We start from the raw sequence: 17,399 nt of genomic DNA on the forward strand, positions 1-17,399 counted from the left end.
TCTTAATACAAATGATTTTTTTTTTGCATCAACAAATTTTATCACCTCACTATTCATCCCCTCTTCCAGATTGCTAATAAATATAGGCCGGAGGGGATGGCTTAGTGGTCTAAGCATCAGATTTGAAATACCTAGAATCCCTGGAACTATGTCAGCAGAGTCAACCCAGCTCATCATTCTTCCAAGGTAGATAAATGGAGTTCCATGCAGATTACTGGGGTCATTAGGATGAGATCTTTAAAAACAGGTTCGTTGTGAGTGATACAAATCCCGTGTGTTGTCTTTCTGAAAGAGTGGAGGTTTGAATCAAAATTTCCCTCTGAACTTGTTCTGTGGTCTCGCCTACCCACGAATTGACATCCTCCTCCCTGGGGTCTTTGAACTCACAAAATAGTACTTCATTAGAGTTATAACCATTACAGGAACCTTTTAGGGAAAAAGTCCTCTGTAAAAGAAAGAAAATGTGATGATTTTGTATTGACTGCCATTGGTTCTCTGGCCACTTTATTGTTAGAATGTTTCAGTTCATCACAGTTGGCCATTGTTATACTTCCTGCTTACTTTGTGCTTCCTTCTTAATTACCTAAATTTAATGTTTGAGGGATTTCAAACATTCTTTTTTCCTGTCTGATAGCCTTCAGTAAGAAAGGGTGTGCTACCAATAATGTTGGAAGAAATTTTGAAGACGAGACTCATGGTGAAGCAGTCCATGAAGGCTTATAAGCAAGACAGAGCTCTTTCACGAATGCTTGATGCACGGCAGCTCGGACTCAAGCTTATAGCAAACGTCACATATGGCTATACATCTGCTAACTTTTCTGGGAGAATGCCATGCATTGAGGTAAGTGGCATAATTCTATAGTTTTTTCGAAAGAGACTAAAGTAGCGTTAAATGAAAACCTGTTCATTAAAGGTTTTGTTTTGTTTTGAAACTTTAAAGGGTTTCATGTCCATGACATAGGATTAGTTTTCTCAAACTGGGGCTTATATACATACATACTCTTCAGGATTTGTGGATTTTCTCTGAGAACTGTTGTGTCTTCATTAATTTTAGAAATTAGCACACACATATTTCTACATATCCTGAATGACCATATTGTAACCAACTGTTAGCATGAGAGTTCAATGCCACATTTATAGCAATGTTTACAATGACCTTAGTACTAATTCCTTTTAATATTGATAGAGATCTGATGAATAGTTAGGTTGCTTCTCCAAATGTTAGAGTGAACAACAATCATTTCATATTTACTCATTTAGCAGTAGGTGTAAAGCAGAACCTTTCTCATATAATGGTAGTTGGAACTAAAAGAAATTTTTCGTAGAATAAAACTAATTTCTTATTTACTAAAGTGGGGTGTTAATTTGACATGAATTCAATATAATGTAACAGACTAATATGATTACTAGTGATTGAGCAAAGAATGATGTAATTTGTTTTGTTAATGATCTTTTTGTGTCAAATGAAGGCCAGAACATTGTGGGCTACCAATTATTTTCCTCTTTTTATATACAATCTCTTAGCCCTGAACCAAAGTAATATTTTTCAAATTAGAAACCATGGCACAAAGGATCAGATTCTGTTTTAATTTAATTACCACTCTTTTCCCTCTCTTCTGCTCCCTCACTCTCATGCCACTGGATCCTTCAGGTTGCATAGTCTTCAGGCAGGGTAACAGCAAGAGCTCTGACTCTTCTGGGTGTAACTTACATGGGTCAGAGCAGGCAGCAGGAGGTGAGCAGTTAGGTCCATATGTGCAAGTAATTCAAGAGCCATTTGACTTGACACTAGGTGGCTCACTTGCCCAGCTATTTGCCATCACATATTTTGAAGTGTATTTTTAAAGTGGCAACAGATGACAGATTAAAGATTAAAACTTGAATTTCAATTAGATAACATGGTTTTTAAATGTATTAGGTTATAGTTCACCTACTTTTAATGCATGAAAAGGTCTCAACAGAGACCTTTAAATTTTTGCTACAGTATTTCTATTTATCCCTTTGTTCATACACTTCATATCTCCTATAAAAAGCAACTTTAAAGAGCCTTTTAAATACTATTTAATCCTACATTTAATTCAGATAATTCAAATTTTACAGTTAAAGAGAAAGGGATGATTATTACTATTGTTGCTTCTTAACATGAGAGGAAAAAGTATGTAATTCTTTTTTTAAAAATTCTAAAAAAGAATGCTCCATTTGTGCTGATGGGCAATTTTCCCCAACTCTTAGTTTTAATGAGTTAAATAAATGAAGCAGCAATAATAAATACTATGTCATCTTTTGCCATGATCATTGCTAAGACTCACCACTTACAGTTAAAAAAAAACACCTTGTTAAACATTCACCTGCCTACTTGATTTAAATTGATTACTTGTCATGTAATTTCCATCATATAGTTATACATTTTTCTTGTTTTACGATTGTCTAAAAATTTTGTATAACCAATCACTGAGATTTCAGCTCAGCATTAACTTTAATAATACTGAAAAATTATCATTACTCCAACAAAATTTTGAAAGATACACATACTCACACTCATGTAATTTCCTGCTTGGTTGGTTACAAAGGCATATTAGATTAGAAAGTCCTTGAATAAATAAGATTCTATCCCTCTCCTCTTCTCTGTAAAAAATCAATAAAATATATTTTTTTTTTAAAAGATTCTATTATTCCAGGAATTAAATGTAGCGGTGTACCTGTGTAAAATGCAATCCATTGTGCTTACTGGTACATTCATAGGCAAGTCTGTATATTGAATGGCTCCTTCTTTTAAATTCATCTTACTTTCTTCTTGAATACTTGTAAAAAGAATGGTGACCATGGTGACTATTTGGTTTCTTTTTATGCTTTTTTCCCTTTATTTAATTTTAGAAATGTTTGATATTTAAAATTAAGTATTACATTTTAAAAGTCTATTGACTTTACTAAGCTATGTTAAAATATTATTTCAATGTGTTTGTACCAACAGGTTGGTGATAGTATTGTTCACAAAGCCAGAGAGACCTTGGAACGAGCTATTAAACTGGTGAATGATACCAAGAAATGGGGAGCGAGGGTCGTATATGGTGATACTGACAGGTAATGAACTTTCTGTCTTGAAGCTGTCTTTTTGAATCTCTTTAGATATTCATTTCAGTATTTAGAATGGCTTGAGGGTAATCATTCCTAAAATAGAGTTTTATCTAAGTCCTTTTGGTTCTTATGATCAGAGTTAGGACAAGTCCTGATTTACTAAATATGATCCTGAGCAAGAAAATATAAGTGACCTGAGCCAAGCACTGAAGATTCCCATGACATCCTTCCAGTAGCCAAGTAGAGAGTGATCTATAAAAAACTGTGTGCACAGGAGTCTAGTCTGTTTAAATAAACAGCTTTTAATGTGAATAATTCCTCATATAGCTGCAGCTCTCTGAATTTAAATATACCGTATTTTTCGGACCATAAGACGCTCCGGACCATAAGACGCACCAGTTTTTAGAGAAGGGAAATGAAGAAAAAAAGATTCTGAAACAAATAGTGTCCTAAAATATTTTATGTGCATTAAAACCCAACATCACAGTCATAAACACATGTAAACAGCAGCATTTAGAACCATTTTAGAGCCGGGCAAGCACACAGAGACCACACAGAGCCGGGCAAGTAAAAAAACTTTTTTTTTACAGTATATGTGTAGGCTATATTTGGACCATAAGACGCAGGGACTTTTTCCCCCCACTTCTGGGGGGAAAAAAGTGCGTCTTATGGTCCGAAAAATATGGTATATCTTAAAATAAATAATAAAACTGTTCTTGAGGGACAGTTGCCAAAGTTGTGAGTGGTTAACTTTTTACTAAGCTCCAAAGTCTGTTACTAAGAATAATTTTTCAAAAGGAAATCTATAACCTATTTTTTAAAATAAGGCCATATTGGTATAATGAGTATCATGTGGGCCTAAAGAGACAATATTATAGCTTACTAAGGCCTGTTAGTGAATGTTAAAATAATTCAGGTTGTTATTTATTTTGAAGACCTTAATATTGGATAAATTTCTTTCTACTAAAATAATAAGTATTAGCCATTGGTTCTGTTGATCTCAGATTGTAGTATATACTGAAATGTAAAATGCTATTTTAAAGCTAAGTTATATTAGTAAAAAATGACCAATATTTTTGAGTATTTTTTGTATTGGGATTTTTTAATATTAGGAATTCTTTCCTCTTGACCTGCATGTATTGCTGATGGGACTATACCTCCGAAATATCTTTCTGGAATTTAGTTTGACAGTATCTTCCAAAAAATATTTTTAGTGTCCACCATTTACCAAGAATTTTTTTTTTAATTTATGTATAGGAATTTATTATGAGGTCACAGAGGTATACCAAATTATTATATATTAAATATTAGCAAAAAATTTTAATGACCTAAATTTTCAGTGATAGTTTGGTTAAATTATTCTATATGCATACATTGAAATACAATACAACTGTTAAAATAATGTAAAAGAACTAGTGACACTGAAAATGTTCACAATATACCGTATTTTTCGGGCCATAAGACACTCCGGACCATAAGACGCACCAGTTTTTAGAGAAGGGAAATGAAGAAAAAAAGATTCTGAAACAAAGTGTCCTAAAATATTTTATGTGCATTAAAACCCAACATCACAGTCATAAACACATGTAATCAACCCTGTAAAGTAAACAGCAGCATTTAGAACCATTTTAGAGCCGGGCAAGCACACAGAGACCACACAGAGCCGGGCAAGTAAAAAAACTTTTTTTTTAAAGTATACGTGTAGGCTATATTTGGACCATAAGACGCAGGGACTTTTCCCCCCCACTTCTGGGGGGGGAAAAGTGCGTCTTATGGTCCGAAAAATATGGTACTATTAAATGAAAGGCGAAAGTTACCCAATGGTATGATCTGTGATCCAAATGAGAAAAGATTTACAGATATACACAAAAGATTTGGGGTATCTTTTATCTGAATGATAAGAGTATGTATTGTAGATGGCTATTTTCTTCTTTGTGCCTTTTTCTGTTTTCTAACTGTTCTTCAGTAAACATATATTACAAAATAATATTTGTGTCTTTTTAAAGTTGGGTGATTCTAGAAGGAAATTTCCTCCCACATGACAAGTAAAATTCCCATGTCTTTATACTCACATTTTCTCTTATTTTATGATTGACATAATTGTGTGTCATCCAAATCTATAAATGTCTAGGAATGACCCAGGATCTCTTGGCAGCTGTGATAACTGTGAGAGCTGGTCTGTGTGTAACTAAACTAGCAATATCAGATGTCTAAAAGAGCTGTAATAAGATATACCATGTGTACACAAGGAAAGTTGTGATAAAACAAGAAAGCTTAGATCAGAAGCAATTTAATAAGGAAGGATAAGAGGGGGAAATGTTTTTTCTAGTATTAGACATGTTAGGCAGGAAAGTTACTCTTGATGAAACTTTTTTTTTACACTGACTTCCTCATTACCCTACTCTATTTTTAATCTTCTAGTATGTTTGTGCTACTGAAAGGAGCTACTAAGGAGCAGTCTTTTAAGATTGGTCAGGAAATTGCTGAAGCTGTAACTGCTACCAATCCCAAACCAGTGAAACTGAAATTTGAAAAGGTAAGAGAAATGTAATACTAATGATCACATGTAAAATTCAAATAGCTTCTAGACATTTCTGACTTGTTCAATATATTTTCAGAATCAATAACAGTACACAGGCTATTAAAGTGTTATATTGAAAATATTTTTACTTAGTTTTCTATAATTTTCTCAAATCTTTTAAGTAATGCCTTTACATAACTGAAATAGTCTTTTTATTCATTTATTTAAGTATCTCTATAATAAAGAGGTAATGCGCAAATTGTCTGTTCCGGCTTCTCAGAAACAGGCTGCTTGCACAGCAGGGGGACTTGTGTGAGGCTCGCTTCCCTGCCCCTGGCGCTGGGCCGGGGAAGTGAGGCCAGAGTCCTCTTTTCCTCCTGGGTGCATGCACCCCCGTGACCCTGCGCCCTGTCCGAAAGCACTCTGCCTGGGGACACCACCAACCATCCCCCCTGAGGTGGGGGGCCAAGAGGCACCTTCTCGATTATGTATCTTCTTAGTGAATTGATAATTTTATCTTTGATAATATTCCTTGTCTTGAAATCGTCACTCCAACTTTGCTTTTATTAATGTTAGCATGTGTATCTTTTTCCATTTTTTATTTTTAAATCCTTGTATTTAAAGTGGATTTTTAGTAGATAGCTTATAGTTAAGCCTCGCTATAATCTGATCATTTCTGCCTTTTATTGGGATGTTTAAACCATTTCCATTTAATATGATTATTGATAAAGGAAAGGGAAGGATCTATTTGGTAACTTTACAAAAGGGAGAGTGCACATACCCATTGATCTAGGAATTCCACTTCAATTAATTTTTCTATGGATTAATCCATGCAAAGTTGGTGGACCATTATTTGTAATTCCAAAAGACTGGAAACCTCCTAAGTGACCCATAGTAGGTAAGTAGGTAAATTGTGATAAAGTCACATAACGGATTACTATCTCCAAGATAAATTATTAAATGAAACTAGTGACCTGGCACCCCTACTTGACACCCCACCTCTCCACCCACAGCTTGGCCCTGCCCCCTCCCGCCTTCTCTGGCTGTTTGAAGGCCCGCCAGTCGCCTCAGGCTGGTTCCACCTCCGCTGCCATGTTGCCCCAGCTCTGGAGCAACATGGCAGCTCCATCTTGCTGCGCACACAGCCTCCTGCTGATCAGTCGTTAACCGTGACAGGGTCCCAACTATTAGCATATTAGCTCTTCGTTATTATGATGATGGTGATAAGCAAAGTACAGAATGGTGTATAAAGTAAGCTACCATTATGTGTATAAGTATATATATATGTGGATAGACTGTCTCTGGAAGGATACACAGGAGATCAATACCAGAAGATGGCTCTAGGGAGGAAAAAGTAGAGGTTGGGAACCAGGACTTTTCATTGTAAATTCTCTTGCAACTTTTTTAATATTGAGAGTTATCTACTAGATGGGTAATGCTTAAAGCAGTTTTTAATTATTTTAAAAGGTATTACTGCTGACTTTTGAGACAGCAGTGTCAGTTGAGGTAGGTGCAAAATTGATAGTACAGGCAAAGGAGTACATGATGAAGAGGTAAAGACAACTCATTTTGTGTGTTTCACCTCTAAGTGTTATATTGTGAATTACTTGGGGCCTGAGACATATTTAGACTTTTTCTATAATTAACATTTGTTTAAAGAGGGGGGAAAAGACTTAAAAATAGTAGATATTCATGGGGGGGGTGGGATAGATATTCAGAGGGGGGAAATTGGTTATTGAAAGACATTTTGTTTCATTTCCTCACAGGTATATTTACCCTGTGTTTTACAAACAAAAAAGAGGTATGTGGGTTATATGTATGAAACACTGGATCAAAAGGACCCAGTATTTGATGCAAAAGGAATAGAAACAGTCAGAAGAGATTCCTGCCCTGCTGTTCCTAAGGTAAGTTTTATCTTTCTTGTTTTCATCTTTGAGAAATACGCGGCTAAAGAATCTGGCGAAAATCCTTAGCACACATCTAGGTGGAAGAACTATAGCCTATATGCCTATTTGTAACTACAAGAGGAACTAAATGATTGAGAATTCCTTTCTAATGAAACAACTTACCTGATTTTAGTCCTTAGTTTCTAACTTCTTTCCACACCTTTTATCACAATTGCTAAAAAACAACATGTGAACTTGATAAGATTTTCCTGCCTATCACCTGGAGATGATAAATATATTGGATACAGAGAAGCTAGCAACAGATTTCATAAGCAATATAATACATCCTAGATTAATTGAAATTTTGTTTACTTGGATTATCAGATATGTTAGGAAGATTTCTGAAGAATGATACTTAAATTATTGAAATTTCTCAGGTGTGGTAATATTAACTATAGTATATTATATTTAATGTTTCTTTACTCAGTCCCAAATTCTTCCTATAACCAAAAATAAGTGGCATAAATAGAAACGTACTCGACACACTGAGTTTTATGAGAGCATTAAAAGCATATTAGATTATCAATCTGTTATTGTCAGTATGACATATGTAGTGTTATACAAATTTGAGGTGTTATTTAATACTACTTTCTGGAAGAAATATCATCCAGTGCATTCTTTCTCTGAGGGCAGAATTGTACCGAGGCTAAACTAGCAAACGTCTTATGTAAATAAGTATGGGTTCCAGTTCTCGGAACAAGATGCAGAACTTTTAGCTGGAACTAATTTAAATTCAATCCATTAAATAAATTCACGTATGTCAGTCATTTTCTAGTAGAAATAATCCCAGTTCAGAAAATTCTATCACAGTTAGTATATACTTATTGACACCAGAAAAAGACTAATTTTGATTTCACTGCTTGGAGATAGGTTTTTTTCCTGTCCACCTGAATCAGGACCTTTTTACAACGGGGTAAATAAAACAATGCATGAAATCATGATGCCTAGAGCACTTTTACCTGTTTAAGAAAACCGAAATGTTTTATGTCACTCCGCACAGAACAAATGTTTCATTTGCATGTCATTCGATGTGATTTTCCTCAAATGACATGATATTCTATTTTTAGAAATAGCTATATAAAGTCTCTAAAATATTTTCTGATTTCTAATAATTCATCCAATTGTTGTAAATAGCAGGTTGTTTAGATAGATCACATTATCCAGTAGTCACATAATTGAAAATACAACAGTAATGATGATATGCTAGCAGATATTTATCTTCATGAACATATCTTTTTCTTTTTTTTTAAGATACTTGAGCGATCTCTAAAGCTGCTATTCGAAACAAGAGATATAAGTTTAATTAAACAGTATGTTCAGCGACAATGTATGAAGCTTATGGAAGGAAAGGCCAGCATTCAAGATTTTATCTTTGCCAAGGAATACAGAGGAAGTTCCTCTTACAAACCTGGAGCTTGTGTGCCAGCCCTTGAGCTTACAAGGTAATGATGTGCACAACAGTACAACTCTCAGCTCGCAGCAGGTGTAGTCCTGGGGTCCTGAACAGTCTGGAGAACACGGAAAGACGAGTCCATAGGCACAGATACACGCTTGTTTCTTCACCTGCACATGGCAGCCTCGCTGTAGGTGAATGGGCTCCTGCACTTAGTGAGCTCTCAAGAGGAAGGAGGAACTTGGACTCCCTTTGGGTAACTAAAGTCAGTCAGTAGTAGTCTGGGCAAAGCTTGAATCATTGCTTCTCAATCAGAGTCACTAGGCGGTCCTTAATAGTGATCTACCAAAGCACTGACATATCGTTCTGCAATCAGATCATCTAACCAGCTAAACTTTCTTTACTTCCTTATCTTTCATTTTTAGATTTATGATTTTTGTTCTTAGGGGATTGAAAACATTTTTAGCTAGTTGATATCTACTAACTCATATTGCTTTCCAGGTGGTAATGATTTACAGAGTAAGTTTTAAACTCTTACACATATCCATTTGGTGCCAACTAATTATACAGTTCTCAAAAAAGTTGCACCTCTAATGCAGAGTTATCCCTTTTATAGCTTTCTCACGGTTTCAGTGTTGTTTATTTCTCATTTAACTTTCTGGGAAATTGCATCCCATGACAGTCTTTGAGTGCATCTTGTTTGGGTTTAAATAGGAAAATGCTTACCTATGACCGGCGCTCTGAGCCTCGAGTTGGAGAGCGAGTGCCGTATGTGATCATTTACGGGAGCCCCGGAGTGCCCCTCATCCAGCTGGTGAGGCGCCCAGTGGAGCTCCTGCAGGACCCAACTCTGAGACTGAACGCCACTTACTACATCACCAAGCAGATCCTCCCACCCCTGGCAAGAGTCTTCTCACTTATTGGTATTGATGTCTTCAACTGGTATTACGAATTACCAAGGGTAAGTCCTCCTAATGTACCTGTGCTGTGACCGCAGAGAGCAGTCACATAAGACTTCCTGTGGAGCAAATATTTTACTTAATGTTAAAATAGCATTTTACTAAAGCAAAGTATACAGTGTGGATTTTAGCAATCTCAGTTTACTCAGAAGCCTGATGGAGGGTCTGACTGTAATAATCTGGGATACATTACGCTAGGAAAAGAGTAGCTTTTTTATCTCCTTTTCGAATTAGATCTGCTCAGTGATTTGCTGTTATCTCAGACTATGGTGGTATTCAGGCAAATGGATATAGTCAATGCTCACATTATTTTCACTTTCTCAGTAAGCACTTAAGGCTCAAAGTGAAGACTAACCTAGTAAGTCAAGGCTCAAGCTGTGCTTCACAGTCTGTGCTGGTCAACATATATAACGCTGTATCCTGCTCCACGCCAGAAAACTATTACTATGCCATCTCATCACCAGAAAGAAGGTTAAACCACTGGCATTTCTAATAAGCTGGCCTAATTGCTTTCATGCACTGATTTATAAGACACCAGGAGAATACACTAATGGTATAATAATAATAATAAGATGATCATATATCCAATGTAAAAAGAGTGCCAGAAGACAAATTGTTGAAACCAACATTAACTTCAAATGAAAAAGGCGTAGGTGGCATGCATCCAGTTGTATTTGAAATGCTCCAGGTAGTTGTTTCGAAGGTTGTGGGTTATTGTTAAGCTGATTAACATTGTTAAGCTGAAATGCTCCAGGTTTACTTTTGCTTGAATTTTGCACCCTACTGCCGAACAGGTTACTCTTAACCTTTACTTGCCTTCTTTCTATAGCCCAAATCGTGCAGCCTTAAACAGCATCCACTCTCAACCTGGATTTCTTCCATTGCCCTGAATGATCTCATGTTTCTCAACCAAAAGTACCGAGTGGCAGGAGATGATTATTTTTCCAAAACGAAAAACACTATATCTAATGATAATTAAGATGTGATCTATGTGAAAGGAAGGACTTTGTTCATTTCTATACCCTGTCTAGAACAGTGCCTGACACACAGTGGCTACTTAACATTTGTTGCATAAATGAAATAATGCCTCAGTAGACTAGCAGTTAGCATGAGAACAGCTCTGCTATGCAGCTGGCTCAGAGTTATTTCTGAATTGATGGTTTTATAGATCCAGAAAGCCACCAGCTCCTCTCGAAGTGACCCTGAAGGGCGGAAAGGCACCATTTCACAGTATTTCACTACCTTGCACTGTCCTGTGTGTGACGACCTGACTCAGCACGGCATCTGTAGTAAATGTCGGAGCCAACCTCAGCATGTCGCAGTCATCCTCAACCAAGAAATCCGGGAGTTGGAACGCAAACAAGAGCAACTTGTAAAGGTACAACCTCGTTCGATAGACCCAGAGTCCCAAGCAGTCTGATGTTCGGGGATATGTAGTCAGCTCTCCAGTTCTGAGATATCAAACTGGTATACTAGAGGCCCGGTGCACAAATTTTGTCCATTTCCCCACCTCCCCTCTCTGATAAGATTCAAACTCCCTATCGTACTTCATACATTTTTCTCTGTTCTGGCCCCTACCTGCTACCTCTCTATCACCATTTCTTCCCTTCTCTCTGTCATCCATACAATATGATCTTTCAGGTCCATGAATGTACCTTATTCTCTCTCACGGCTTGGCCTTCAAATACCCTATTCCTCTTCCTAGAATGCTTTCCTCTCCTCTCACTGGTCATCAGCTGAGAAGAGGAGTCAGCTTAACCCCCAAACGAGGGGAGGCACTCCATCCCTGCAGTGAGGTCCTGTGTTACTGTGAGGTGTGTGTGTCTACAGTGAGCTCAGAGAGGGCAGAGGCCCGCCCTTCCCCCCTGCTGAGTGGGCTCCTGCACGGAGGCCAGTCTGTGCCAGTGGTGTGTAAACGTGCATTGAACTGTGCCTGCTAACTGATAGTTAAAGCAGCGATTGGTCACTATGTGAGGAAGGACCATCTGATTTTCAGCCACTTTGACTAGAACCACAAAACTCGTAGAGCAACCAATGAAGTCACTGGGAGTTCACAGCTTCTGTTGTATAGGTTGTTGCTCCGACAGCAGCAACCAACCCTCATTAGGCAAATCCCTTGAAATTGGAGGCTGAGGGGTCTCCTCCCTCCATGACATACACTGCACCATTGGTGCCATTGATATAACCAGAACCCTCTTTCAGTAATAGTAGGACTTATTTCTTCCAAAAATGTAGCTTAGAAGAAGTGATGCCGTTTATAAATAAGGATAGTTCGTCATCTTTTAAAATAAATAAGGATAGTCATCTTTTAAAATATTTTTTTTTAACTTGGGTGTTTTTTTAAGATAATTAAAATGTGTGTCCCCTGCACACTAGATAATCTGTAGGAATTTTCATAAAACAGAAATTGAAAGAGATGTAATGAGAGATGGTGAGAAACATTAGTAATAGGGGATTTTGATATGCCTGCCTCAACCCAAGACCAATCAAGTGATCAGAAATAAGAATACTTATAAAAGCATAGCTAAACATCATGATAAGGTAGACCTTATGATTATATATCAAACTCTAACCCAATATTAAAGAATCCTCCATCTCAAATATTTATAGAATGTTAAAAAAAATTGACCATATCTTCTGTAAAGAATACCTTACTAATTTTTATTCTAAAGTAGACATATTACATTTTACCAATACAATGCTATAATGCTAGTAATTTTAAACTCAGAAAATAAAATGATCCTTCCACTTGGAAATTTTAACACTGCTTATTAAACAGACAACATTATATTACGTATAAGATTGTAAGATAGCCATAGCAGATTTCAGAAACGATTTCAGAAACATTCATCACCACAAACACTTTTAATAGTAAACACAAAAGAATGAAAATAAATGAATTAAGCATCTGACTGAAAACTTTTTTAAAAATAAGAAAGCCAAAGGATAGCAAAAAGAATCAAGCCTAAAGCAAATGTATTTTTAAATGTCTGCTTCCTTGTAAGCAAAAGTAAGTATCCAAGTTGTAGTTTTTAAAGTTTTAAACGTAAGCTGAATTGAGCTGCAATGCTTAGGGTTTAAGTCAGCAGTAAAGGATCTAGAAACTGAACATGAAGTTAAATTTAGTGAGGCAAGTAATTCCATCTGGCCTATCTGTCCGGCCAGCACAGAGAGCATAAATATTTATCAGCATGTCCTGCCCCTGAGCGCAGCGCAGCACACAGACTGTCACACAGAAATCCTGTCCTTGGGAACAGGTTTGAGTCCCTTGTCAGAAGGTTAGTGAAAGGCTACCTAGGAGAACACCGTGCTTGGTCTTTGGCTGAAGCACACGTTTCTCAGTGGTTTGCTTGAGGCAGCATCATAATACCGTGTTTCCCCGAAAATAAGACCTACTTACAGGTTTCCTTCTGAGTGAAATACAAGGCATCCCCCGAAAATAAGGCCCCCCTACGCTAAACATGAGAGATTTAGTCCATTAATTCTGAAAGAAATGGAGTCACAAGAAATTCACCAGGAAATTCAGGAATTGGATTGTTAAGATGATGCTCCAGAAGAAGATGACATGATTGTCATTGAATAAATGAGTAAATTCTTGATACTGTAGAATTCACAGTTTGTCTGGTTTGTGTTGACAACTACCGTACTACCATACCGTATACAGTTTCCTTTATTTTCATTTAACAATAAATGTGTACCGTATTCTTCATGGAAAAATAAGACATCCCCTGAAAATAAGACCTAGCGCATCTTTGGGAGCAAAAATTAATATAAGACACTGTCTTATTTTCGGAGAAACAGGGTAGTAGATGCAATAACCAGTGTGCTCAAAAAAACCTGTCTTCAGTTGACTGGAAGATATTGAGGCAAAGAACAAATGCGCTGCCTGAGACACTTCTAAAATCGGAGCTCTGCTGGGATCAGAATTAACTAGAGCAGATTTGGTTTCTCTCTTAAGAGACAGCTTAGAGTAGTAAATATTCAGAAATATTCAGTATTTCTTTTTTAATGGCCTGCATATACTATTCAGGTAAAAAATCGACCTGTATTTTCATAACCCTTGAAATCCTCACTATTCATTCTTTTCAAATTTTTGATGTTTCTCGTGTTTTAGAATCTTTTTTTTTTTCCTATGTGACTTGGCTACATATTGTTTAAAACCTGATTTTTAATTGCCTCGTTGCTTATTATTTTCCCTCAGTTCAGATCTTATCATCAGAATCACATCGGAGCCCTGGGAAGGAAAGATTCTGAGGCTCTCTATCCATTCAGTCTCCGTTCTGTTCATTGGCCCCGGGTGGGACTTGGGCATTAGTACTCTTTTAAGCTCATGTACAGAGTTGAGAACCACTGGTCTAGACCGACTACTTTGAAAGTATCATCCTTTTATGGATCACTTTTTTTATGATTGGTATTTAAAAATATAAACCTGAGCAACTTGAAAAAAGTGCTTATAGCTCATTGAGACAGTGTCTTTGAATAGTTATTGGTTAGCTTAGTATGCAGACCTTAATATAATAGCATTCTACTGTAAATGAAAGCTGATCTCAGGAATGAAATGAATACTTGGGGGATTTTGTGCTCTGTGTTTTGTGAAATAATATTCTTTAGCCCTAGCTGGTTTGGCTCAATGGATAGAGCATTGACTTACGGACTGAAGGGTTCCAGGTTTGATTCTGACTAAGGGCACATGCCTGGGTTGTGGGCTTGATTCCCCAGTAGTTAGCGTGCAGGAGATAGCCAATCAATGATTATCATCGTTGATGTTTCTATCTCTCTCTTTCTCCCCCCCTCTCAAATCAATAAAATATATATAAAAAAGAAATAATATCCTTTAGAAATGTCTCAAGGAGATAAAAACTAATGAAATGCTCTGTAATGTGTTGTGTGCCAGATGTCTGCCAGTAATCTGTGATGGGTCAGAAAGGAGGCCTTACACCAAATGGAAGGGCTGCAAAGGAGACTGGGAAATGTAGTCTTTTAGCTGGATGTGTTATGCCCAACAAAAGAACTCTTACTAAAGATCTCTATAATGAAAGTTTTAAAATATTCACTAATTTACTAAATAAAAAGGGATTAAGACATTTAAGCAATTAAAGTATAAAAGAAGAGGGAAAATGGATTTTGAGAGACACCTAACATTCTTTGATATTCTTATCAGGGAATCAAAATGTTCAGAGAAAGTAGGATATATCCATAGAAGTTATTCAATGCTTAGATTTTAGAATAAAAAAGAAGTCTGCTCTTTAAACCTATTCAGAGGCATTTCCCTATTGTTTTATGTATTCCTCTTCTACTTTCAGATTTGCAAGAACTGCACAGGTTGCTTTGATCGACAAATCCCGTGTGTTTCTCTGAACTGTCCTGTACTTTTCAAACTCTCCCGAGTAAATAGAGAATTATCCAAGGCACCATATCTTCGACAATTACTAGACCAGTTTTAAATTCTCAATACCACAGAATTCCAGGTGCTATTTTTTTCAGTGTTTACCACTAAACTGTTGTGCATGGTGCTTTTTCAACTTTCATCAAGTCAAGTATGTTCATTGTCGATTATCTGAAGACTATGAAGACTTTTATGCTGAATTAAAAATTGTATTTGTTGATCTCTGAATAGCTAACTTCTTACAATGTACAAACTCCTCATCCTTTCACCCTTCGACATTGTTTTATAATGCAGGTGTGGCATTTGCTCCAGTATGTGTAACATCTTGTAAATCCATTTGAGTAGGTCATATTTACTTCCCTGTGGAAGGAACACTGAAAAACCTCTTAAAAAACCATTCGTGTGTTTTCCTTGAACTGTCTGTATCAAGACGTGTTACTTAGAGATATCCATTAACTTTATAATTTTGACTGCGAAATATTTTGTAAATACACTTTTTTACTTTTCAAACAACTGAGTAAAATGTGCAATGAATTTTATACAAATAATTTTCAAGTTGTTTGGTATATTTCCTCTAGGTTTTGCTTGACTCAGAGTAGAGTTGTTATTCTGATCAAACTGTGCAAACAGTAGTACCATGTGTAGCATTTTGAAACATTATTTTCTAAAACCGCTGTCTTGCTATTAGCTATTAATGGGGCATTGTGAGGAACTGTGCAAAGACATTTTTGTTACAAACCTGTGGGCCTGTTGCAATACTTTAAAAATTAAAAATTTTATTCCATTTTTGCTTGTTTTGTATAGACATTTCTATTGCTTCTAAATATGCTTAAAATATTTTCTTTTCTTATGTACTGTACAGTTAATCTTATTTGCCATCATCTTGAACACAAAATGTGTATTTAGAATATTTGTATAACTGTATAAAATGAAGAAGGAATTATGTGATCAGTGCATTGTTTTTTAAACTGGAAATCATTTTGTTTTAAAAGTTAATAATGGAAACCCTATTAAAATTGAATAAAATATGGAATGTGGCAGTGTTGTTTTTATCTTACTATAAATGGTATTAATCTTCATCTGTTTTATAAGCCTGTTTTGTTTACTTCTTACCCTACTCTTTTCTGAATTTTAATTATATAAATATAACTGGTTATATCCTAATTGGTGTTACAATTCTCTTACCAAAACTTCAGGATTAAAAAAAAAAATGACAGCAAGTTGTTTAGGAAAAATTTAGCTCTCATTTTTTTTTTTAAATATATTTTATTGATTTTTTACAGAGAGGAAGGGAGATATATAGAGAGCTAGAAATGTCGATGAGAGAGAAACATCGACCAGCTGCCTCTTGTACATTCCCTACTGGGGATGTGCCCGCAGCCCAGGTACATGCCCTTGACCGGAATCGAACCTGGGACCTTTCAGTCCGCAGACCAATGCTCTACCACTGAGCCAAACCGGTTTCGGTATAGCTCTCATTTTTTTAGAATTCTAAGTATCTACTTGTTAATAGATCTTCTGAGTTCATTTCAATTTATATATAATTAATCTTGAAACCAGGACTTTCCAGGAGGGGGGAGCAAAAATGACATCATTACTTTTCAAAACTTTATATGCCAGTTTTTTTCTATTGAACTTACTTCTATCATAGAAAGTTCACCAAAAATAGATCTTCCATTGCCAAATTCAGTTTCTGAAAATTTTATGGTAAATATGGAATCAAATACAAAATCACATCTTTGCACATACTTCCCCTAAGTCTCACAGAGATATTGGCAGTCCCCACTTCTGAGGTCTATTTTTGTTTGGGAGGTTGGGGCTAGTCCTCAGAAATAGGATTTTCTTCCTCCTGTATGTGTGGCCATGGATAAAGTCTTCTGTTATCTTCCCTTACATCATCTTTCTCGTCATAGTAACTGGACACAATATTCTCAGCAGAATAACCATTCTTAATGTCTTATATTTGGGCACAACTAACCTAAAAATGGCTACTCCGCACGCGTGCCTAGACTCGCTGTTTTAGCCTGGCACATCTCCTCTCCTGTGCTACAGACGACTGCCTTCCAGTGAGGCGTTTGCTGTTTCAGGAACTTGGGCCTCGTTTACCAAAAAATACGTT

At 36.3% G+C, this 17,399-nt stretch overlaps 1 protein-coding gene across 15 annotated transcripts in view; it reads left to right on the forward strand.

Moving 5' to 3' along the window:
* The window catches only part of REV3L (REV3 like, DNA directed polymerase zeta catalytic subunit), a 138,507-nt gene extending 122,190 nt beyond the window's left edge, over positions 1–16,317 (forward strand). For 8 of the 15 annotated variants that reach the window (XM_045573092.1, XM_045573087.1, XM_036414529.2 and 5 more), the window contains 8 exons: positions 635–841; positions 2,972–3,081; positions 5,497–5,611; positions 7,363–7,500; positions 8,794–8,984; positions 9,650–9,896; positions 11,063–11,272; positions 15,198–16,317. In XM_045573092.1, coding sequence (XP_045429048.1) covers positions 635–841; positions 2,972–3,081; positions 5,497–5,611; positions 7,363–7,500; positions 8,794–8,984; positions 9,650–9,896; positions 11,063–11,272; positions 15,198–15,338 — 1,359 coding nt within the window. In that variant the 3' untranslated portion in view covers positions 15,339–16,317. Of the gene's footprint in view, positions 1–69; positions 187–634; positions 842–2,971; positions 3,082–5,496; positions 5,612–7,362; positions 7,501–8,793; positions 8,985–9,649; positions 9,897–11,062; positions 11,273–15,197 lie in introns of those variants that run through there. The other 7 variants (XM_045573089.1, XM_045573088.1, XM_045573095.1 and 4 more) reach the window with 7 other exon arrangements.
* Positions 16,318–17,399: the final 1,082 nt, after the last annotated feature.

This window comes from Pipistrellus kuhlii, unplaced genomic scaffold, assembly GCF_014108245.1.
Source record: "Pipistrellus kuhlii isolate mPipKuh1 unplaced genomic scaffold, mPipKuh1.p scaffold_m20_p_5, whole genome shotgun sequence".
Classification (NCBI taxonomy): Eukaryota; Metazoa; Chordata; class Mammalia; order Chiroptera; family Vespertilionidae; genus Pipistrellus; species Pipistrellus kuhlii.